The sequence below is a fragment of the Trachinotus anak genome, unplaced genomic scaffold, assembly GCF_046630095.1.
Source record: "Trachinotus anak isolate AG129_WGS33_773 ecotype Australia unplaced genomic scaffold, CSIRO_AGI_Tana_v1 ptg000011l, whole genome shotgun sequence".
Classification (NCBI taxonomy): Eukaryota; Metazoa; Chordata; class Actinopteri; order Carangiformes; family Carangidae; genus Trachinotus; species Trachinotus anak.
This window is the reverse complement of record NW_027273862.1, coordinates 28,886,674-28,911,495: the sequence shown is the minus strand read 5'-3', so window position 1 is coordinate 28,911,495 and position 24,822 is coordinate 28,886,674. Positions and strand designations below refer to the sequence as shown.

The 24,822-nt window shown below is 41.1% G+C and overlaps 1 protein-coding gene across 1 annotated transcript; it reads right to left on the bottom strand.

The window, feature by feature from the left end:
• Positions 1 to 208: 208 nt before the first annotated feature.
• On the bottom strand, positions 209 to 13,527 carry drd4b (dopamine receptor D4b). Its single transcript, XM_071489663.1, has 4 exons — positions 12,423 to 13,527; positions 11,115 to 11,227; positions 8,395 to 8,990; positions 209 to 555 (listed from the first exon to the last, which is right to left on the bottom strand). The coding sequence occupies exons 1-4, from the start codon at positions 12,648 to 12,650 to the stop codon at positions 353 to 355; spliced, it is 1,140 nt and encodes a 379-aa protein (XP_071345764.1). The 5' UTR covers positions 12,651 to 13,527; the 3' UTR covers positions 209 to 352.
• Between the last annotated feature and the right edge of the window lie 11,295 nt (positions 13,528 to 24,822).

Sequence of the window (24,822 nt, the reverse complement as noted above, 5' to 3'; positions counted from 1 at the left end):
TGGAGCTGCTTCCTGCAGCTTTCCACCAAAACATCATCACTTTGTCTGTGCAGGAACAAACGTCCATCACCCAACGACAACATGAAGCCGATCTCACCAGTAACTGCTTTTAAAAACTCTGTTAAAGATCAGGATGAATTATTTCCGTCTTCCAGACACTATCGTCCTCCTCATTTATCGGCCTGTCCGTCTGCACCAGGCAGCCCACGTACAGGAGTTCACTGGTCAAACTGGAAACCTCCGACTTTCAGATCATCCTGCTAATCTGACCACATGTGTGACGGCCCAGGTTGGAGCTTCATCTCGTCCCAGGTCCTTCACTGGGTCAGCATCTGCGGAGGGAAACCTGCTGTCAGCAGCAGCTGCGGAAACACTTCTTGAAGAACTTCTTGAACTCGGTGTTGAAGATGGTGTAGATGATGGGGTTGAGGGCACTGTTGACGTAGCCCAGCCAGGTGACGGTGCTCATCAAACTGGGAGGGATGTCGCACGTCAAACACACGGCTCGCGTCGTGTGGACGACGAAGAACGGCGTCCAGCAGAACAGGAAGCAACCTGCATGAAAATATGAGGAGAAATCACGTTACGTCAGACGCTTCAGACCCAGAACTTGTTTTTAAAACAAAGTGATGGAGCCTGTGGTTCAGGTGTCATCGGATTATCTATAAAAAAAAATCCATAAATCTGTTATTTGTTTGGAAACAAGAAATGAGTAGGTCATGTGATTTTGTTTTTCATCTTTGCTTTAGAATGAAAAATCAATTAAAACGACTTTCAAACTAAATAATGATAAAACAAATTGCCAAAATCCAAAAACGTACCATTTTTGATTCTGACCGTTTTGGTTTAAAACAAATAACAGATTTACGGATTAATTATTACAGATGAATGATGACACCTGCACCTCCTATGTTCATTTTTTGAATGTTTAACAGAATATTGTGGCACAATGAGCTAAAATATGTCACAATATTCATTATGGAGTTAAAATCATGAAAACAATATCAACAGTTTTGCCTTTTTTGTCTCCATTCTAGGTCCTACAAAATACAATTACATAAATAATGAAATGAACAGTCAGTCGAAGCCTTAAAATAATAAATAAAGTAAGAACAAGGAAACATTTAGATAAAACAGTAAAAACAAAGGATTAGATAAAATATTAAATATACATTCCTACATATATTCCGGATAACAATTCTCTATATAACTTCAATCTGTACTGTAAATGTCATGTCAATTTAAATATGTATATAGTGTCTAATATTGATTGATAATATTCTTTATATATTTTTTTATTTTTTCTATTTTGAAGATGGGGGGTCACATTATTATTATCATTTTATTATATTCTGTATATGTGAAATGGAGCACTCCAACATATTAATTTCCTGTGAGGGATTAATAAAATATTTCTGATTCTAATTCTGATATTTTAAAAAAAACTAAACATCATCTTTTCATATTTGGTCTTTGTGACCAGCTGAGGTGTTTGGAGACTGTTCAACCACTCAGAAATGTTAATTATTCATTTACTTATTTTTTTTAGTTGCATGTGAAAGCAAGGGTTAAAGCATTTATTTGTACGTAATTTATACAAAAAGGCAAAAAGAAACCAACCAGGAATTTTCTGCAGTCAAAGTTTGTTGTCATTTAAAACTCGATGTGTTGAGCTGCGAGCCTGCGTCATCTATCACAAACTGTAAACTAACACTGCTAATTAACGCTCCATAAATAGACAGAAAAGGCACCTGTATTATTTTTATCAACGTGATGTTCACTCCCAGAGTAGAAACATTCCTCTCAGAAGTGACAGATGTCGGAATCTGTTAAGTTTGTAAAAGCTTAATTCTATAAACTGTGACATGAGAAAATCTCACATGTACATGCTCAGAGCTTTTTTAAAAATAAAGAGAGAGAGAGTTTTGTGCTGTGCAGAACTGTGTAAAGACGACATGTACAGAGGAGAGAGGACGGGACATTTAACTTGTATGATTTCAGTTCTGCTGCAGGAGATTCTAGCTTTACAGGACAAGACGAAATGCTGGAACGTGTGATGTGTAAATCTGTGTAAACCCAAGAACAAATGAGATTAGAGGTGGATGGAAGGTAGAGGCTTGCAAACATCAGACTGAACGCACAATGAAACCTGCAGGCACGGACTTAAATATAGACGCTTTCATGACACGGTTTGCAGGAACAATCTGTTTCCAAAAAGGTGAAAATTTACAGGTGCAAAGAAAAGAAGTGTGAAGCTGGACGCAGGAATACAGCCGTGACTTCATGCTGGAAGCGTAGGTGGGAAATAAAAACTCCAGCCCATCAAACCATCATATAGGCCATATTTTAATGACCCCTTTTCTCCCCCTGTGTTTTGTCTCGCCTCAACTTCCAGCTTCAACAGGAAATATCTCAAATTAAGGAGCAAAGATGACATGTTTCAGTGAGACTAAATGATTCAGGACCAGACAGAGTTCATTAGAGACAAAGCAGAAATATACCACCCCATCTTCTCATAATTTTAACTCTAGACCTCGCTGCTCGAGGGTGTTCAATAAATTTTAGGGTTTGTGTACTTTTTTTTTCACCTCATAAGAAAATCACTCATTTCAGTGCCAGAGAGAACAGAGAGGATAAAGACACACAGGCAAAAATACGACCTCTGAGAACTTAATATAAACTGACCAGAGACTGGAACGTAATTTTGTTCTGCCTTAAATTAATCTTCAGGAACAAAGCAGAAGCTGGAAATGTTGACACGCCTTATTAAGTTCAGTTCCCTGACTACAAATAACTGTGTCACTGAATCAAACTGAGGCCATTTGTCTCAGGTGACGTCTCCCGTTGGTGATAAAACCGATCTGAGTGATTCATTAGCTTTGTGCTGAGAGGTTGAGGGATGAGATTAACACTATGTCTTTCTTTCCAGGAGATTAAGACTTTGCATAATGTGCCACAGCTCTACTGCCAGGAGGACACATGCATGCTTCTTATTCATAAGATGCATTCAGGCCAGCTCTGATAATGCTGTATTAAATGTAGGGATCCGTGTCAGCGCTCGGTTCTGTCAGAGTAGCTCTGTCCAAGTATTTTTAGGAGAATTTCAGGCACAAAGGCATCGCAGAAGCTCTGCAGTACGGCGCATTAATGGTACAGTTTCTTCTCTGCGTGCACTTTGAAAGTCTTTTCTGCAGCTGTTCTTCAGTTTGGATGATTTTATGGTTTTACACAACTATGTCCTGTCATATAACACTCTCTGAAATCTGCCGAGCACTGCACAAATTTAAATGTAAAACCCAGTGTTTGTAAAAAATCTGCTTTTATGTTTCAAACAGCAATTACAGAGTAAAACTGAGTTGTCTGTGGTGAAACATCAGAGTAGGTCTCAGTCCGGTGTGATGGTGTGACCGTAAGATCATGTGTCCTGCAATAATTGGCTTGAGGACTTTAAGCTGGAATGACGCTGCCCGTTAAGAGACGGTCGGTCAGAAGTGACGCTTTTATCCCAGCACTCAAGAAGTGAAGTGAATGAATGTGAGCAGCTCCCTGAGCCGAGCTGCAGCACCAACAATAATTAAACTGTAAAACTTCTCATAGTCTGTTTACACGTGGAAGAAACACAATTAAGTTTCACGGAGCAGTCAGGATTGAAAACGTGAGTGTGGGGAGTTTATTTATAATTTATGTCCTGATCCTGTTTGACTAATAGGCTCCAGACACAAGAAACTTCAGTGCAACTCACAGCTACTGCAGTGTGGATTTTAAACAGGGTGGTAATTACCATACTGAACTGTTGAGCACTTGAACCACTTCACCTACTGTCAGGAGCAATTTTACTTTTCATTTCCTGCTTCGGTGGATAAACATAATAAAAAGTACTTCAGCTCTGGACTCTTTGGCACAAAGCTCCTTGGCAGCAGAGGGATGACATTTTCACATGAAAAACATTTATTAGTGTGGCAACATCTTCTACAAATAAAAGGGAATTCTTAAAAGAGTCAATTGTTGCTTCCTGAATAGCAACTGTACTGTTTTCTTACAAATATTGAAGAGGAACCCAAAGAAAGAATCACTTTTGTGGTTTTTTTTTGGCTCTTTATAGTTTATAGAAGCTCTAAAGAACAAGAACCACTCGTCCTGCCTGATAAACGCTGTCAGACGTTAAATAGAAACATTTTGTGCTGCTGAAATAACTGTTAGGCTCCATTTAGACTCACTTTAATCACAGCCTCCTCTTTCATTTGAATGAGGGCTGTGCTGAACCAGGCTCAAGGCTGTTGTGATGTCACAATGAAGCAGTCACTGCCCTCAGCCACGCCCCAAGCCCCGCCCACCTGGACCCACCATCCAACCTTGCAGGATTTGGTTTCTCTGAGTGTTTACCTGAAATCTGCTGTATTTTTATTGGATCACTCAGACAACAGTCAGCCAGGGAGGCTCAGATCCTCTCCTCTGATTGGCTGACTGACCTGTTGTTACTAGAGCTCCAGAGAGAAGCCTGAGAGAGGAGATGTAAAACTACACTGAGATGGTTTTTGGTTCTTAAAGCCACAAATATATCTTCTGGTGGTTCAACACTTCAGATAAAACACAGAAGAAGAGTCAAATATGGGACCTTTAAATGAAACTTGCATTAAAAACTTGCATTTCCATTTTCTACTTCTGTCTCCTGTTAATTGTTTAGTTATCTATGTCAGGAAATGGAAACCTTTCAATACTTTGATAATTCGTATCAATCTCTGGATCGGTTTCATAAACTTCTACAAATCAAATGTGATTTTGGGGCGACTCGCTGACCCCACCCATCATAAGTGCTGCAAAAACTTTCTTTACACTTCCAAATCCGCGTGATTATATGTTAATTATCTTCCTGATGTAACAACACAACTGAGGAAGATGTGGATGAAGGTGAACAGCTGTCTACAAATGCATGACTCACTTCAGCTCCACATCACTGTGTGTTTGCTGAGCCTTTACAGTCCCTCTCTTACAACACGCCCATTTAGTCCCTGTTAACTTGGAAATAAGTCTCATTACTGAAGATAAACGCTCTAATTTCTGTTTCACTGAGACTTGATCAGTTTATAATACTGACAGCTATCACAGACATGTTATCTTTTGTTGCAGCAGACTTGAGGTCTATAGTTATCACCCAGGAACATGCACTTACACAGAGTTAATTAGCCACTGCCCTGCTGGATGGTGCTGCATTGTTGGGCCAGGTTAAACTTTTTTGTCGATGACTCTGTCGATGTGTTGACGTCCTTTGCTTTAGCATCTCTCCCTGGACTCTATTTCACCTGCAGCTCGAGCATCTTTTTAACACGTGATTTGTTTTATGGTCTAAACACCCACTTAATCATCAAAACACAAATAATTAAATACAGACAGAAGCTTCTGATGAGTCAGATCATCTCTAGTTAAAGTATGAAGTTTTTATCACGTGCTGATCGTCAGTTATTCTGCCTCTGCACCAATGTCTCAGTAACACATTGAGGGAATTTGCCACAAACATTCAGTTGGACTCAAGGATAAACTGATTAGAATTTGATGGTAAAAGGTCAAAGGTCAAGGTCACTGCTACCTCAGAAGACACATTTTTGGCTATAACTCACAAGTTCATACACTAATTATGACACAATTTAACTCAAATGTCTGCAAGGATAAAAGAAGTGATGACATTTTATATCCAAATGGTCAAAGGTCAACTTCATTGTGACATCATAATGTTCTGAAAAAACACTTCTTGCCATTATTCAAAGCAGCAGTCAGCAGGCTTGCAGATCCAGGACTTAGGCGGACAATTTGAACAAACACAGGTTTCAGGTCCCTCCCCCACTTTCTGCCGAGCTCCAAAACTGTCTCCCAAGGCCCTCCCCGACTACAGAGGAGGTGGCACACGCCAGAGAGCGTGCATGCATCTTAACTCGGGTGCACGTGCACAGTATCCACGGCAACCGGAGACGCCAGAAAGTGTGGAACACACGGAAGTAAGAACTCGCCTACTCTACTCTGAGATAATGTTAGATAGTGACTTTATACTTTAGGTAAGACTCAGCATTTCTGTTTATTTAGCAACAGTCAACTTCAGGATAAAAAATAAGGTTGAGATGTTTTTGAAAGTACAGCTTGTTAACAGAGCCGAGGTTACTGATAAGCAACAGCATTCACTGCAGCGTTTTACTCACTGGCACTTTGATAAATGTGACATTTTCACCTGTTGGTGTGGACAGAGGTTTGAGACCGAGGCACAGGCCTCAGAGGAAGAGTTACATCCCCTCAGCTGCTTCTGCACGCTGACGGACGGGTACAAGCCAGAGCCGTGTAGTCGGTGCATCTGGCAGCGTGCACGAGGGAGGTAAACCTGTCTGCAGCGTGTGCATGAGCTGTGATTGACAGTCAGCCAACACGCCCCCTGGGTCTGATCGGTGGTATTGAACCAGGAGCGGTGGGTTTTTGCAAATCGCATTACGAGTTGTAGGTGGAGCCAGAGGAGCTGGATTACCTGCTTCATGTGCGACTGTCAGAATATAGTGAAAGATTCAGCAAATTAGACAAAAGGTTGTTCCCTACTGAAGCTTTAACTCTGTAGCTCAGGAAGAGAAGATTGTGCGTTTCCTGCAGATGGTTGGTGGACGCACACGACCGTGAGACGGTAATTCTAGTTTTTTCTTTGTGTTTTATGTGACATGTGACATATTAATAGCTTTCCACTCTTATGCAAAATGCTTTCAGAGGGCACTCAGAGAGCTCACACTTCTGCCAAAGCTGCACATTCTTCTAATGTCTTCCCCCCAAAAAAGTCAAAATAATCTATAGTGATCATAGTGATACACAATCACGGCAGACAGACTGTTTTCTTTTGCATATGAGCACTATTTCATGAGGAAACAGTAGAATATGAACAAACAAGCTCTATCTAAAAAAGAAACTAATCACTGGCTCCTTGGCCGACAGCCTAACTTCACACTTCCCGCTAAATTAAATTTCAATCGGTGAACAGATTTAAGAGATATTCTGCAAATAAACACAGTCAGCCGATCTCAGGCTGCGTCAAACTGTCTGTTCTCATGTCCCACAAACAGCAAAATGTGGAGATGAGGACACAGTGAAGCCAGTCAGGAAAAAAAACTGTGCAACTGTTCAATGTGACACTGACGTAACTTAGACTTGAATTATCAAATTAATGTAATGTTATTGGTGAATTTCAAGGTTGTCAGAGCTGATTTTTGTGAAATAAATAGTTTTCTGAGGCCAGAAACAAACAGTGATCTGTGATGTTTAAAGGGCCACAGCAGAGTTTTGTGAATCACCATCATATTTATTTAATTATTTAATCTTATTTCTAGATGAGCTGTGTTTTATAGTCACTTCATATTTAATTCATCCTGTTGTACAGTTTGACATCGGATCTTCACCGACTCAGCCTCTCACACCAGCTGCATCATGTCTTATGTTAAGTTTATTTTAGCTTGAGCTTGAAAGTCTGAGATAAAGTCAGAATTACAAGATGGTTGTTATCCTTTAAAAATGTTCGATATTGGTTCTGATACCAATACTTTGACTTCAATACTGATTCTTAATGACACTTTGTTCTATACAGATTTTATCAAATCTATTTTCACCACTAGAATCACCACCTCACGGTTGTTTGCCTCCACCAACCAACCAAGCTGCAGGAGATATGGTCACAATCTTTCCTTCGAGAGTTACAGTTGTGAATAATGACCAGAGAACACTATGATGTCAGAGTGAAGTTGACCTTTGACCTTTTGGATATAAAATGTGAAATGGGTCATATAATGAGTCAAATTGTGTCATAATTAGTGAATGAATTTGTGAGTTATGGCCAAAAATGTGTTTTGTGAGCTCACAGTGACCTTTGACCTTTGACCACGAAATTCTAGTTAGTTCATCCTCGGGTAGAAGATGTTAGAGATTCTGATCCTCTCTTCTGATTGGCTGACTGTTTTCTGAGTGAACCAATAAGAATATAGCAGAGAAACCAAATCCTGTAAGGTTGGATGGTGGGTCCAGGTGGACGGGGCTTGGGGCATGACTGAGGGCAGTGACTGCTTTGTTGTGACATCACAAAGTTGCAGAAGTCCTGACGGCTGGTTTTAAGGCTCAGTTTCTGAATACAGGCTGTGTGTATTTCTCTGTGGACTGAGGCTTTGATACTTTCACAGTATTAATATAGAACCTAGAGCTGCTTTATAATCACAAACACATGGACATCTGCCTTTAGATTGGATGGGACCTTTAAAACCAGAGTGTAGACTGTAAACTAGTGATGTGTAGTTAATGGACTGTAACTATATTTAGCCTGTGTTGTTGCTGCTGTAAAAGTCCTCTGAGCTCTGATAGGAGGAGAGGAAGAGTACGAACACTCACCTACTACGACAGGTAGCACCCTCATAGCTTTCCGCTCCCTGCTGTTGATCTTGGCTCTCTTCTTCTTCTGCTGTTGTTGGCTGAACGTCACTGTGGGCACTGAGTTCTCTCTGTACTGCCGAGGATAAGGAATCTCCTGCTGTATGTAGTCGTCCATGTCGTCCAGCCGAGACTGGGCCAAGTCCCTCTCGATGATCCTGGGCAGAGGCATGGGCAGAGGGCCCGGGATGGTGCCGGCCAGTGGGGGGAGGGCGGTGGCGACGGCGGCGTGCTGCAGCTTCCTACAGGCCTCGATGCTGCTGCGTAGTTTGGCTTTCCGGGTCTCCTCCCAGCGCCGCAGCCCACGGAAAACACCGAGGTAGAGCAGGACCATGATGGGGCAGGGGATGAAGAAGGAGCAGACGGAGGAGTAAACTATATAATTGTTGTCTTCCAGTTTGCACTCGGTGGGGTCACGGTTGGGCACGTTGTTGATGCCAAAGATGACAGGTGAGGCTACAGCCAGGGCCAGCAGCCAGGTGGCCGACAGCAGGATGAGCTGACGATGGTCCACATGCTTACGGTTATAATTCAGGGGGATGGACACTGCGATAAACCTGCAAAACCAGAGAATTAGAAGTGACCAACCTGCAGTAACACATGTTCTTTACTGCTTAATATCTAATAATATAATATCTTTGGGCTACTTCTTTCTTGTTCTTCCAACTAGTATTGACCATCTCTGCTTTAAAAATGTGTCAATAATCTCCATTGAAATCTAAAAACATTGTTGATGTTGATGTTTTGGCTCCGGTCCATCCTCTCGAAATGTTCCAGTTTCTTTGAGGAGTTGAAGAAAGAAAGAAATGAACACAATAATCAAAGTACATCAGGACGTCGCGGTCTGTGTTTATTTCTACTTTTTACAGGTTTTTCATGTTTAGATGTTGTTAGCTGCCACTGTTTTCCATTAACACTGACGTTTATTGTTTTTGCAGCATCAGAGTTTGATGGGGAGAAGAAGCTTCAATAATTAATAAACATAAAACTTTTAGTTTTTTAGTATCAACAAAATGCATGAATGTTACTTTGATTTACAACCAGGTTAAAATAATATCAGGTCCAAATGTAGTTAACCTGAGTGACAGTGGACTGCAGGACAGTAATCTGATGAATGGACATTTTCCCACAGAAGCAGTAAATATGAAATAATATAAAGTATTCATACAACTGATATGATATTATTTCTAACTATATAGTCGTGTATGAAACTCGGATCTGAGGGCTGCATCTATGAGAGAAAGTCCAAAGATGAGCTGTGTTTTCTACTTCACATTTACATTTATTCATTTGTCCTGTTACACAGTTTGAAAGTGGAACTTCAATGATTTTACACATCAAGTGTTCATTTTCTTATCATGAGGAGCATGACTCAGCCTGTTACGTCAGTGGTGTCGTGTCCTTTGTGGCTCTGGAGGAGATTTGTCAAGTTTATCTGAGCTTGAGCTTCAATGTCTGAGAGAAAGTCTGAATTAAAAACTGTCAGTATTGGTACTGATACCAACACCTTGACATCAATACTGATTCCTAATGATGCCAATGATCTATTACAACACACATCACAGTGGAAATTTCTGTTTCAGTCTCTTTACACACTCAAACATGTTTGTGTAAATAAAACAGCCAATCGCCAGCATTATTAGATCTTGGTCCAAGCATGCTGCATGCTGATTGGCTCACTGACACTGTTGAGATTTACCCTTTTACTCCTTAAGTATTAAATGATGAGGCATTTATCCATCCTTGATAGTATCAAACCGATTCGATCGGTCTATAAAAGTTTCAAAGTTGGTATCATGGACTTGAAAAGACACCGACAAAGATTCTTTGGATTCATACAAGCCAGGATCAGAGAGAAGCAACTGAAGCAACTTTCACAGTCAAATCTTAGAGCATCACAGTCGACAACATATAGTGTTGGAGACATTGGTCACTAACTGATTAATCCGTCTTGTCTGAACAAACTTGAACACATCAGAATTAAAGTCTTTCCAGTTTCTGACCATTAGATTTGTGGATTTGTTTATTTCATCAGATGTGTCTTGATTTAATTTAAATCTGCATTATTTGATTTTTTTTTTCACCTCAGAACTTGGATCAAACTGTGGACACAACACTGACAAATGATTCCCTTATGACAGTTGATGTGGTGAACAAGTTTGACAGTAGCTGTCCACATACGCAGAGACATTAGCATTTATCTGAAGTCAGATTTCTATCAACCTGATGAAGTCCTGAGGGAAATATCTGGTTCTTTAGCTGCTAACTGCTCCACTATGTTCACCAGCTGCTCTCTACACTGTGTCCTATCATCTCTCACTCACCTTATAATCACCAATTTGGAGCATTGTTTTTTTTTATTTTCTCTCTCTTGCTAACAGATTGTGAACCAAGTGTTTGCTTCAGACAAATTCAGGAAATCCAGTGGTTGAAAAAAAAGTTTTAGTGTGTTTATTTCTGCCTTTTTCCTGAATTAGTTTTGTGCAAACAAACACATTCATGCAGGAGAAGTGCAACTGTTTCCTCTAAATAGGATTTTAGTTTTAAGTTTGGTTTGCAGTGGAATAATTAACCACATCATCCCCTGGCCTCCACAGTAAAGGCCTGCCGTGCCTCTCATGGAGAAGCAGGGGATGATTCATACTCTTATACAAACCTCGACCAGACAAACACACACCTACCTGTCTACACTGATGGCACAGAGGTTGAATATGGATGCGGTGCACAGCATCACATCCATGGTCATCAGGCCGTCGCACACCAGCATGTTCAAGGACCAAACTCCACCCTGAAACTTCACACACACACACACACAGAAAACGAAAAGAAACGCACGAACACCACCTCATTAGCTGCCCCAAATCTGAGTCTAAATATGTGTAATCCTCTTGTGCTTGCACCACTGCAGCTCCCCGTTCAGACAAACATTCCTCCTTTAGAACGGAGCTCTGTCCACAGTCTCCTCTCTGTCTGATGTTTCACCAGGGGAACATGGGGAGGTTTTAACTTCCAGACTGACATTTTTTTTCTAATCCACTCAGAGCATGTGGACAAACCACCGGTGTGACACTCAGTAGATTAGCTCTCTGCAGCCACTGGCACATGCAGGTAACAAGATCACAAATGTGGCTAATTAAGGAGGACTGGAGGGGAGGCCTCAGCAGGGCGTCTCTGAGCCACTGAGATATTTACAGAGACAGGCAGGCAGGTGGCTTTTAATACTTTAATAACGGCTAGATTACACACTTTAAAGCTTTTTATTGCCTGGAAATATTGTGATCTATGGATCATACCTCTCCTGACAACCAGTATGAATCCCCCACTTTCCCCCTGTCCTTAATGAATCCTGATTGAGGAGGGGAGAGAGACAGCACGGCTCAGTGCTGCACGGCCCGTCCTCTGTTTTGTGACATGATGACCTGTTTCTGGTCAGTGTGACTCGCAACTTCCTTTAATCAGATGAGATCCTGTTTATAATTTTACCCCAGATATCTCAAATGTGTGCGTTTAGTTGGGAATATAGAGTCCGGTGCACATGAAGTGCTCTGTCTGCACTGTGACACATCAGCAGGTGTTAGGTTTGGACTGTGAGACAACAACAACAGGCCCCAGGACACAGACACTGAAAAGGGCCCCCACCTCTTCTGCAAGGGAGCAGAGCTACACAGTCATGTTAAGTCTCTTTATAGTTGGGTTGCATGTCTTTTTAGTCACTTTGCACATCTTTGCACTCGTCTTGCGTCTCTTTTTTGTCTCTTTCTTTTAGTTTTGTTATCTCTGTGTAAGTTTGCAGTCACCGTGCGTCTCTTTCAGTGACACCCTGCAAGAGAAGCTGCTGGTTGCAAACCTGCAGCTGAATTCAGTGGAGGGGCTTCCTGACTTCCCGCCACAGCAGATCCACACTCACACATCAAACCAAAGCATCGCGGCACATTGTGAACCCACCGGGGCCCCCCTGGCCCCTGAGGCCCCTGTAGCGCGGCTCTTACCTCTGCGTAAACGAAGAGCGGCAGCACCAGCAGCGCCAGCAGCAGGTCGGCCACCGCCAGGCTGACGATGAAGTAGTTGGTGGTGGTCTTCAGAGCCTTCTCCAGGCGCACGCTCAGGCACACCAGCACGTTCCCGCCGGTCACGGTCACTATCAGTAAGACCCCGAACACGAGCGCAGGGAAGTTATAACGCGTGGGGGGGTTCACGCCCGTGGAGTTGTCCGACATGGTGGCAGACTGAGAGCGGCTCTGTCCGGGCTGCTTTTCATCAATGATCCGTATCCAGCCGATCCGAGATCAGCGGGGGGGCCACAGGTGTGGTAGGTGTGAGTGTTTCCGTGGGGTGGGGGCTCGTCCACCCGTGCGCTCCGCTCTCCAAGCGCGGATCCACTCAGCGCGCAGTGACCAGGTCCCCGGTGATCCGTCCCCTCAGCCCCGCTCCGCAGTCCACTCACAGCCGCCGGACCGACACCGGCGGACCGCTGGTGTCGGAGCGTTGTGTGGGTCGGTTTCCCCGCAGCCTCCTCTCCCCGCAGAGCGGGCGAATCAGAAGCCAACGGCTTAAAACGCAAATCTGCTTACGGAGGCTCTGGTGTGAGCACAGTCCCCGCAGCAGCATCAGGAGAGGAGGCAGCGCGGTGATGGACGCTTCCTCAGTGGTGCGACCGTGTGGCCGTGGCCCTGCTGGAGCACGGACCAGCTGATCCGCAGCCCCCACACATCACGGATGTCACCAGAGAGAAGGACACAGCAGAGACTCACCGCTCTGAACTTTTACACTCAGTCTAATACACGAAGTACATTGATTACTACTACTACTACTACTAGGTCTACTACCCTTCTGCTACGCAATGCTAGTACTCAATACTACTATTCTAGGCTGCTACTTCTATTACTACACCACTATTATATTTTTTTACTGCCACGGTTACTTTTACTACTGATATTCTCTCTCTATGACTACTGATACTACCACATTACTACTACTGCTACTACTGCTGCTACTTTACAACAATGACTACTGATACTATTTACTATTGCTTTTCTATTTTGGTGACAACTGATACTACTACATCTTCTACTACTACTAAAGTACCATTACCTCTACCATCATTCTACTACTAATATGACTACTGACAGTAATGTCACTCTCCTCCTCCTACTTCAAATTAGAGTACTACTACTACTACTACTACTACTACTACTACTACTACTACTACATCAAACTACCACTATTACTTTTTATATTGCTATTTCTACCACCATTTGTAGGCTGCTATTCTTCTACTGCGACTACTATTACTATTCTACCACTGCTATTATTACTACTATTTATGTTTCTACTATTACTTGTACTAATACTGTTACTTATACTGTTACTTCTACAGTATTATGACCGCTAATCCTACTGCTCCAACCGTGTCTGGTAGTACTACTGTCCTGTCCGGCAGCCTCCACCTCTGCAGAACATCTGGTGAAACGAGACTCTGCCTCACAGTACTTCAATGTACCACACTTAACTATTTCTACCACTGCTAATTCTACTACCACTACTGATAAAGTACTACTACCGGTACTACAGGTACTGGTACTACAGCTACTGTTTCTACTACTGTTACTGCTGTTCTACGTCTGCTGCTGCTACCACGACTACCAATACTACTACTGCAACTTCTGATACTACAACTACCACCTTCTACCACTTACAACTGATTATGGTGATACTACTGCTACTACTACCATTACAGTACTACTACCACGTGCTGGTATTCTTCTACTCCTATTAGTACCTTTACTAATATTGTACTAATATTAGTACCATTGTTACTGATGATATCACTTCTGCTGCGAATGCTACTCCATCTGCTGCTGCAGGTTCTGGTTCTGCTGGTTCTGCTGGTTCTGCTGGTTCTGCTTGGATTTAGTTTTTTGAACCTTGAAAATCGAGTAAATGTGTTTCTCAGAGGGAAGAACATGACACCCTGCTTTACTTTGATGGATGTTTACACAACAGTACTTCGTCTCATACCACATGTATAATTAAATGTAGCTTAATTAAAAGTTTCCCACAGTTTTTGACAACTTGTGATCGAGTCTGACGCTCTTGAACCGACCAGCTTTGATGGGAGTTTGAGGAAACTGGGCTGAGGGGAAATTAGGTCAAAATGTGAAATGCTCCTCACCAGTGATGATGAGTCTGTTCCCAGTGAACAGAACCAACGTCATCACTAATTTGATCACCAACGACCTCCTGGTCTGTCTCATCTCAAAGGGGCGTCAGTGGGATGATGTGTGGACGCTGTAGCGTCCAGGTCATTAACATCATTTCACCTGGATGTCCCGCCCTCGTCCTCATTACATCATGGCTCCAGATGATGAGCCTGCCTCCTAAATGCTTCTGGTATCGAGGTTTTAATCTAGACGTTCTAACAATCTCCTTGTTTTACTTGAATCCCAACAAACCATTGAGACCATTGCAAACCAAAAAAAAAAAAACAAGCGTTTTACAACTGTGGCAGATTTAATATCATTTCTACATCTCATGTAGATGTACTGTACACATCATACTCACCTCTAACCAGCAGCAGTCGATAAGATGTTTTAGGCTGATTTCTTTCAAAAGAACCTCCTGTAAATTTGCACTTCATAGCTACACCAGTGTTGTAGTAACTTGACTTGAACACTGCTGACTTGGACTTGCTCTCAGACTTTGTTGTGTTAGTGTTAGTGTTAATGTGTGTGTGTGTGTGTGTGTGTGTTGAAACACTGACAGTTGTGTCATTTGTGTTTGACGGCGACTTTTCTGATTTATCTGTCAGCCCTTTGTACCAGAGTGGAGGCTGGAGCCCAACCTGACTCAGACTAAACCTTAATGATCTGGACTTGGACTCAGGTAATGGGGACTCAACTAAGACTCCTCTTTGGTCATTTAGACTTGGACTTGGACTCAAACACTGGCGACTCGAGACTGAACTTCAGAGATTTTGTGGCTTGACTACAACACTGGGCTGCACACATCACTTCATGCTAAAGGACTGAAGCTAAAGCGAACAGGACCCAGTCAAAAAGTCAGTACCCCCACCTTCAGATGGGGGTTTCATACAATATTTGTATCCTTCTTTTTGCACTTTCTATTTACATATGCATATTCATAGTATATTTTTATTTATGGTATTTATATCTTTCCATTCTGTATTTTTATTTCTATTCTGTCTACCTCAGTATTCTATTCTATTGTATTTTTGTATTCTAATACACCGGACTGCTGTAACAACCTAATTTCCCTTTGGGGATGAATAAAGTCATCTATCTATCTATCTATCTATCTATCTATCTATCTATCTATCTATCTATCTATCTATCTATCTATCTATCTATCTATCTATCAGATGATTAATGTAGAAGACAGACAGTAAATATAAAGTCACAGCAATGATCATGTATTACAGTTACATAGTTACATAGTACAATGTTGTAAATGAAGATGTATTAAAATATTCTAACTTAACCCTTTTTGGATGTTTGGAGGTTAGACTTTTACTTTATTGTTGTAAAAACTATAAGTTTCACTTTTATGAGAGAAAGGTTTTAGGATGAGGACAAACCCTCAGCATCTCAGAATGTGTTGGTCCTGAACTGACCTGTTGCAATCAGAACTTACAACCCTGCAAAATAATTTAGTTATCTGATGATGAACTCCTCTGGAAGTGAAATCAGTTTACTGCTGTAGGGATTATAGGCCAGGAAGTCTGCTTAAGATTCAGTCCGTCCCTTTCACTTTAGCTCTTGGTGCTTTTGGTTTTGGACAGGCTGAATAAAAACCCATGATCCTCCAGACTCTTTGGAAACAGAGTATTGTTCTCAGTAGTCAGAGAAATTATAGATGTATACAGAAGGTTAATACAGTCAGTGTCTCTCTCAGGGGCCACTTACAGGACTATAACAAAAAAAAAAATCCTGTTGCAGACAGACATCTATAAAACTGTTCACATGATGCCACAAACTGCAAACATGGTCAGTTGTTATTTCTTGTTTTAGGAATTTTTAAACCACGAAGACTTAACATTTATAGACTTGCCCAGAGTCATTGCTCTTCCACGTCAGCGGACATGGAAGCAGAGTGGACCAGCACCATCTCGGAGCCTGGTATCCAGACTTTCACAGGCTGAGCTCTGATTGACTCACTGATTGCTGTTAGTGCAGAGCTGGTTTTACTGTTTTAAACATCTGAAATATTTGTTTCCTTTGACAATTATGAAACTTGATGATTTGACATGTCAGTTCTCACATTTTGTGTCTGAACCGTTTGAAAACCACATGTAGCAATGACGTTGACTCTGGATAATCGTTGGTGAAAACACTTCCCACCACCACTCTTTAGTTTTGCTGTTTATTCTTATAACCTCAAGGAGCAAATATCTTCATATCTTCTGAAAAAAAATTTTGGCTCTTGACTTCAGTCGGAAACAGAGCAGCTTTTAATCTTCTAGTTTTCACCCCACAATGTTATATTCAGACATCACATGCTCAGAACAGCTGACAAGTTTTCCTGTGACTGCTACTTTTGAATCTCAGTGTAAAGGTGTTTGTGCCCCGGCAGCTCCTGTGGCATGAATATCATTAGAACAAAGTCAGCAGCAATTAGCTTTTTACACGTCGTCACAAGCCCTCGGGAGGAAGAGGAGAACTTGAAGAATAGCACACATGCTTAGAAAAAACCACAACGCAGATGTTTAACGCGCCCTAAATCCTCTGGGCAGAAAATACATAAAGAGAAGGAAGATCACTGAAGTATGATCCCACTGCTGGAGATAAAGGGAACCATGTAAGCCAGTCTCGCCTCTTTGGGTGCACAGAATTTCCTTTTAAGTGCATATTAATCACACTGAGACGAAAGCTGCAGGCTCAGTTGATAAATGAGGTGTAATGTTTAAGGTTTCCTGTCATCACAGTGATCAGTATCTACATGTGAGCAAATGCTGGCAACAAAAAGTGTGTTTAAAGATAAAAAAACACGTGTTCTTATGCAATGACAGGTGGATGACAAACAATGAGCTAACGTCTCAACATGGCAACAAGTCCTCTGACGCTGCTGATGCTCTGTCTCACTCTGACTACAGAGACTGATGCCAACAGAGCCGATAACAGGAGACAAAAACACTCTTCTAGGTGGATACACTCTCTGCTCTCTTGCTGCTGTTGAGTGTTAAAAGTTCACACAAAAAATCTTTGAAAAATTCCCATGAATTTCTGTCTTCTGTGTAAACCAAGTGGCTGAAAAATGAAGGTAAAACGGCAAAACTGCAGTTCCCCAAATGACTCCTGATCCCCACAGACTCCTATGTTAAAATGTCCAACTTACAGCCGGTGGCGGTTCTTGTATCAGAACTTAGTGAACCACACAGACATAACAACATGTACAGTTATAATACCAAAAATATCATGAATACAAAAAGTAACAAGAACAGAAATAAACTAGTATAATAAAATAAAATAAGAATAGAGAATGAAATTTCTAAATTGCACAAATCCAATCCAATTCATCTTGATGTGCAGATCCATTTTGTATTATTTTTAATGATTTCACACAACTCAGAAAAATAACATATATGTGAGACTTTGGGCCTGAATTCACAACATTATCAATGAAATGTGTTTCATTTGGAAGCAGTTCGTGGTGCGATTGACTTTAGCCCATTAATTACATTAGTTGTGCTCTGTCAGATGGATCACCTGCTCCAGTACAGACACCTGAGGTCCAGAGGTGAACCTATTATTACAATTATTGTAATATTACATGTTTTACTTTTTTTTGTTTTACTAATTTTTCAGTCCTACTTCATCGGTGGGATTGCTTCTATGTTCTTCAGAGGTTTTCGTATTCTGTGCTTCAGCTCATTCAGTTTAAAATCAAATAACAGATTAGGCAATATGCTGCCTGGTCCCATCAATAAAGAAAGAACTACATGGGAGATGTAGTCCTATAATATATAGTTTCATCAAAATGGCCTCAACTAATGGTCGACTTTGTAGCATTTTGGAGCTTTCAACCAGTCTTCATCAGTGAATGGCTCAGATGACGTCATGTGACCTACATGTTAAACTGTAGTCACATGATAACAGGTCGGGTTCTACGGGGGGAGCTGGTAACCTCTGTGTCTGTTCAAAGGTAGTCTTGGGCACCATCCACTGACTCCTGGTCGATGACCTTTGACCTCTTTCCAGTCGAGGCTGTGATTGGTTTCGGTCACATGTTCACACCATAGACAGCGTGCAAAGATGGACGCAGCCCCAGTGACGGTGAAGAGTCGTTTGCTCTGCCGTCGCCATCTTGGCAGTGCATGACTCCGCCTTTAACTCCCGGCTAATCCAAAAATTGGCAAAGAGGCGGGGCCTGTGTGGAGCGCAGACTTCAGTGCATGTCAGAAGCAAGCATATGCTCACCCACCTGTCACTCAAAGCAGCCACGCTCTCAAGTATTCATAACTTTAAGCCTTGAGTTGAGCTGAGTTGAGCTGAGCTGAGTTGAGTTGAGTTGAGTTGAGTTGAGTTGAGTTGAGTTGAGTTGAGTTGAGTTGAGTTGAGTTGAGTTATATAAAAGTTCAGCCCTTCTAACACGCGAGCCTCAGGGGACTGACTCGCTCTGGGATCCAGCCTCGTGACCATTAGTAGAACTGCAGGTTTCAGCACTTCACACTCAGCCTCAAAGATTGTTGCTTGATCCACACACACCTGATGTTTGTTTCAGGTGTTTGAACGTCTGTCATCTCACTGATGCAACGTTAACACAGCTGATATCAAGCATATCAACACTCAGAACGTCTTCTCTCTCTTATCTTCAGGGCGTCGACCTCAGCCTGAACACAAACTGTATCTTCTCACTGGTTTTTTTTAAGTCTGTGTGTTTTTTGAGGGGTGGAGAGTCTTTGATTCTCAAATCAAAATGAATCTTGAAAAAAGGCAGCAGCACTCCACCACCATCCTTTACCACTGAGCTGCTACTGAAACACAGGTGAGCCAACTGGTCCTGATCAGGGTCAGTGTCTAACTGACATGCAGTTTTTGATTTTTTTTCAAGTGAACTGCAATGATTTGGAAACATCTCACAGGCTTCTGTCTGTATGTAAATGATGAAATGAAAGTGTAATTCACTGGTTGATGTTTTTGTAGAAGCAGGAGCTGCTGTGTGTTCTGGACAAAGGGCTGCAGGGCTGCAAGAGTCAGACAGACTGATTGAACTTAAGGTAAAGTCCTGCTGTGTGTGTCTGTCTCATTTATCAGTGCTGGAGTTTGGTGGTTTGCTCCACTAACGTTAGTCTGCAGGTGATGGGCTATGAAGTATTAACTAAACACTTCACCTTTGTCTTGCAGAGATAATTATAAAGTCATTAAACGCTCAGCATTTAATGACTTTTCCTGACTGAGCCAGGCGTGAGCCATTACAATGTCTGTGCACGAGCATGAATCTCAGAGTCGAAAGAGGATTAACATCCTCCTCGGCACTGGTGCAGGTCAGGGAGCAGGATGTTGCTTCCTGACCCTGGTAGAAATTTAAAAATTAATAAAGCCAAGATGTTGATCAAGCTAACATCTGACTGAAGACTGTGTCCCCACAAGAATATCAACAAAGTCTGTTTTTGACATTTCTAATCTTAGTGATACTCTGAGTTGATTTTCAATAGAAATCCTGCACAAATTATCTCAAATAAAGGATGGTGACATTTATCTATTTGCAGTGTATGAAACTCTGACAGAAATGGATCAAAAGTGTTGTTACCTCCCACTGTTTCTTTCATCCTAAGCTCTGCTCTGTCCTCTTTAAGTGGGTTCCTGCCACTTGGCAACAGGTTCTGCAGGTCAGTCTGTCCCTGCATGAGCCCGCGATGGCTTTGTAACCCAGCAGGCAGTGATCTGGTCAAAGATAAGCTATTTATGGTGCAGCAGTAATAATACATTAAACTGTAATATTAAAGAAAGAAAACATGGGAGCTCCTCATTTTGTCTGGGAAGGAAACTTAAAAAAAAAAAAATGCATACGAAGGCAGGATGAGATGAAATAGAGCTGAGGCTAATTACTGAAGGATGGTGTGTATCTGTGTAGAGAGGAAGGTGGAGTGAGCTTCCCAGCCTAAAAGAGGAGCGATGCAACCTGACAACCTAATGAAGACTATTGACCCACACAGAAATAAAGGCAAAGAGATAAATAAAGACACAACACCAGATCACAAAAGGCAAAGACCTGATTAAAAGCAGTTAAAAACACATAAAACAGCTGCTAAATTAACTTGTCTTATTCCTCGACATTAAACATTAAAACTTTCTGACATTTTATATTTTAGCTGCTTATTATTCTTCCCTGGACGCCTCCTAACACTGTGACAGATCCTGTGCCAAGCAGCATCGACTGGGAGCTCAGTGCTGACGAGATCCATTCAAGTTCACTTTCACACTGTACGACTTTATTAACATGGTTTAAAAAAGAAAAAAGAAAACATCATTTATTTATGACTTTATAGCCTTATTTTAGAGGTCATAGTGTTAATTCTGTTGTATGAAAGTGAGTTTAGCTGGTCTGTTGCTAAATGATGAATGAAAATAAAAATAGTTTGTCTGTGTCATGATTTTACCTGTTTTTAACAACTATCACAGGAAGAAACGTTTAAAAGATGACGTGAGTAATAGAGAAGCAGTCAAACCTTTAAATAGTGGAAAACATGAAGACCTGACATTTGTTTGTTTCATGTATTAATGTGAGGAAGATTCCTCTGCTCATTTTTTATGCACAGATTGAAAATGTGCATGAAACAGGTAGATTTGTTAGGTTGATTTGATCAGTTTCAGAGCAACATAATAATTCATGTGTGGTGGAGTTTGTGTCCAGTGTTCCCGCTCTTTTATCTCAGTGTTTGGTCTCCACCTGCTCCTGAGGGAGACATCTGGTTCTTTAGCAGCTAAATGCTCCACTGCTGTTTGCTGCTGAGCAGGTCGAGGACAGTGGCTTTTTACAGTTGTGTCTCTGGAAACAGCTGCAGCTGAAAGCGGCGTTGTGAAAGCGATGAGTTGGAACCAGAGCAGTAAAGTTGTGTCCAGACATAATGAGCTGAATCGCACTGTAAAGCTCCGTAAGCTGAGGGGAGCTGCTGATAATCCTCTGCAGGTTTGTCACTACAGTCGACCTCCTTCACGTCGTCCAGTTGTTCTCTTGTTATTTTACATTCATTGCAGCTGCTTGAAAGAAGCTTTTAAATCAGAGGGAGACTCGACCCAGAGCAGAGCGAGCATCGAGTCACTGTGAGTGGAAGTGACAGCAGGCTGCCACCTCGTCCCGAGGCTTTCACCAACTGTTCACTGTGTCCAGTTCAAACCCGCTGGCTGCTCTCTGGGTCAAAGGTCAATGGTGTGCGTCTTGAGGCTCGTCGGCAGCTGCTCTGTTTGTTGTTCACACTTGTTTCTCATATCATCACGCCCACGTGACCGAGCGCTGTCCCATAATCCTCAGTGCGTGATGTCACAGGGTCAGCCACAGGTCAGACCAGGTGACTTATCCTGACTGTCGACACTAATGATGCAGGTCAGGAGCTCAAGTACAAGTACTGACTCCAGACTGTAAAAATACTTCAAAATACTTAAAGTACAAATACTGACTCCAGACTGTAAAAATACTTCAAAATACTTAAAGTACAGCTACTGATACCAGACTGTAAAAATACTTCAAAATACTTAAAGTACAGCTACTGATACCATGCTGTAAAAATATTTACAGTATTAAAAGTAAAAGTACTGATACCATAGTGTTAAATGTACTGATACCACACTAAAAATAAAGAATTTAAAGTACTGAAATACTGATACCAGATATCAGATATCAGTACTTTTACTTTAAATACTGTAAATATTTTTTACAGCGCTGTATCACAAACTTTTACTTTAAAAATACTAATACAGCACTGTAAAAATGCTTAAAAGTATTTAAAGTTTAAGTACTGATTCTACACTGTAAAAATACTTGTTATATCATAAAATTATTTTTATTGATAAGAAGCATTTTACTGTTGTGGTTGGTTGTGGTCGAGCAAATTGTTTTGATGTTTTGTATTATTAATAATTTTTTCTAATTAAATTATTTTTACAATTAATTGATTGATTGTCTGGTTTGTAAAACCAGTGCTCACAGCGACACCTGTACGACATTTGTTTTGTCCAACAGAGAACCTCAAAATGATTAACAATAAATTTAAAATAATTTAAGTAATTAAAAGGAGAAGCAGGAAATTTGGAAAGTGGGAACTGTGGAAATGATAATCAACAAATCATCTTATATTAGTGTGTTTGTAAAGTAACCAAAGCTGAATGAATGTGACAAGTAAAATATCATGGTATGAAAAGAAAATGCTCAAATAAAGTACAAGCACCTCAGATGTGTACATAAGTACAGTACTTGAGTAAATGTACTATTACTATTATTATTTTCCATCACTGGCTTTAACAGCTCCTCCATCAGGGCTGTCAGTGCAGCTCACCAGACCACAGTGACAGAAACATCATGTTTACAGGTTCTAAGAAACAAGAGCTGTGGGCCTTAGATATTTTTGTAAATCTCTGATATTGTGTCAGAACAACCTACAAAATGTGTATAAAGTTGTGAAGAAGCTGTGAATCTGTATTTCACTTTATGGATGTGAACTCAGACAAACTGACACACACGAATACTTGGTAACAAAAATGATGAAAATGTAAATGCAGTTTTGAGTAAATGTTTGGATTTAACTGCTGGAGGAAAAAGTTTCACTTCTTAACATTTGTTTTACATGTGGATGGAGTGTGTGTGTGTGTGTGTGTGTGTGTGTGTGTACACAACAGGAAGTTTGTCGGACCAACACGTAGCCAGCATACATCACCTTTGAAATGTTTTAATAAGACTGGACTTTTTGTGCAATTAGTGACTAATCTGACCAACAAAATACAAAGTAATTAAAATTACACTGCTTTGTATTACTCAGTAATAATAATAATCCAATAATATAATCTGTGTAAATTACTACGAAATTCAGTACATTCAGTAGTACTTTTACTTACTTTACTTACTATACTTTACTTTTACTTTATTATTACTTTAACTTAAGGACCAGAATACTTTTTCCAGCACTGATTTATGTTAATGTTTTTAGCTCAGAATAGAATATCTCCTCTTATGGGTTCTTAGAGGTTGATAAATAGCTCAGTCTTTACATCACAATCCCAATTAAAGAAATCACTGTAAACAGACATTGAACAATTGTCCTGTCGACCCACAAGGCTTAGAGCCACAGCGTTTTCTCTCTCCGCTTTAGGCAGAACAAGAATGCTATTAAGCAGGTCTCTAATGAGATTAGCTTCTCTGCTAAACCACCAACCACAAGTTACAGTTACATCACCAACACTGCACAAATTATTATATAAAAAGGGTCAGATAAAAGTCCAAAGTTTTGCATCACAAACACACTAAACCCAGACAAGAACAAGACTGAGAGTTTATTTCCACACCAGCGGCTCTGTGAGGCTGAAATTCTCATTACACAAGAAACTGATCTGTAACGACTGGAAGATACAGAAAACTCTCAGAACTGCAGGTTTAAATGAGCCTGAGCAGAGTCAGACAAATACAGTCCCTCCACCCCTCACAGGAGAAGACACCCTCAATGAGGCTGCATCATTTGTATTTGTTTTGTGTGTCTTTGTGGTTATTTAGTGTCGCTGTAATGTTTTTCATGTATTTGCAGTCATTTGTTCTGCTAATACTCATTTAGTGTCTCCTCTGAGTTATTCTGTGTTTCTGGTTTTGTGTCTCTGTAGTTTTTTCTTGTGTCTTTGTAGTTGTTTTTTGTCTGTTTGCAGTAATTTCACATATCTTTGAAGTCATATTGCATGGTAGTTGTTTTGTGTTTGACCCCTCTGGGCTTGAATTCACTTAAATTAGAATGAAAGATAAAGCCCTAACTCTCTTTGCATGTTTCTGTTGAGCTCTTTTCAGTAATTTCACAATCCACTGTGATTGTTTTAAAATGAGTTTTGTGTGTTATTTTCACATCACAAATTTTCACAAATCTGCCTCATGAATCACAAAAAATTGAATAAAATATTAAACATCCAGTCTAAACCTCTACAGCGCCTCTGACGGTTCCTGGTCTGAGGAGCTCTGGCTCCTCCTGATGGTCGGAGGGGAAAGTGACTCCTTTAAAATAAAAAATGAAAAGTCCCCGACACGCTCACGAATGGACGGAGCTGTTGCGAGGTGCAGTATCCTCCCTGAGAAAAGTTCAGCTGAGCCTCAGTGTCACAGTCTGTGAGTCAGTGAGGAGCATCGCTGCATGGAGACATAATATATGAGCTTCATGTGACATCAGGACACTGTGAGCTTGTT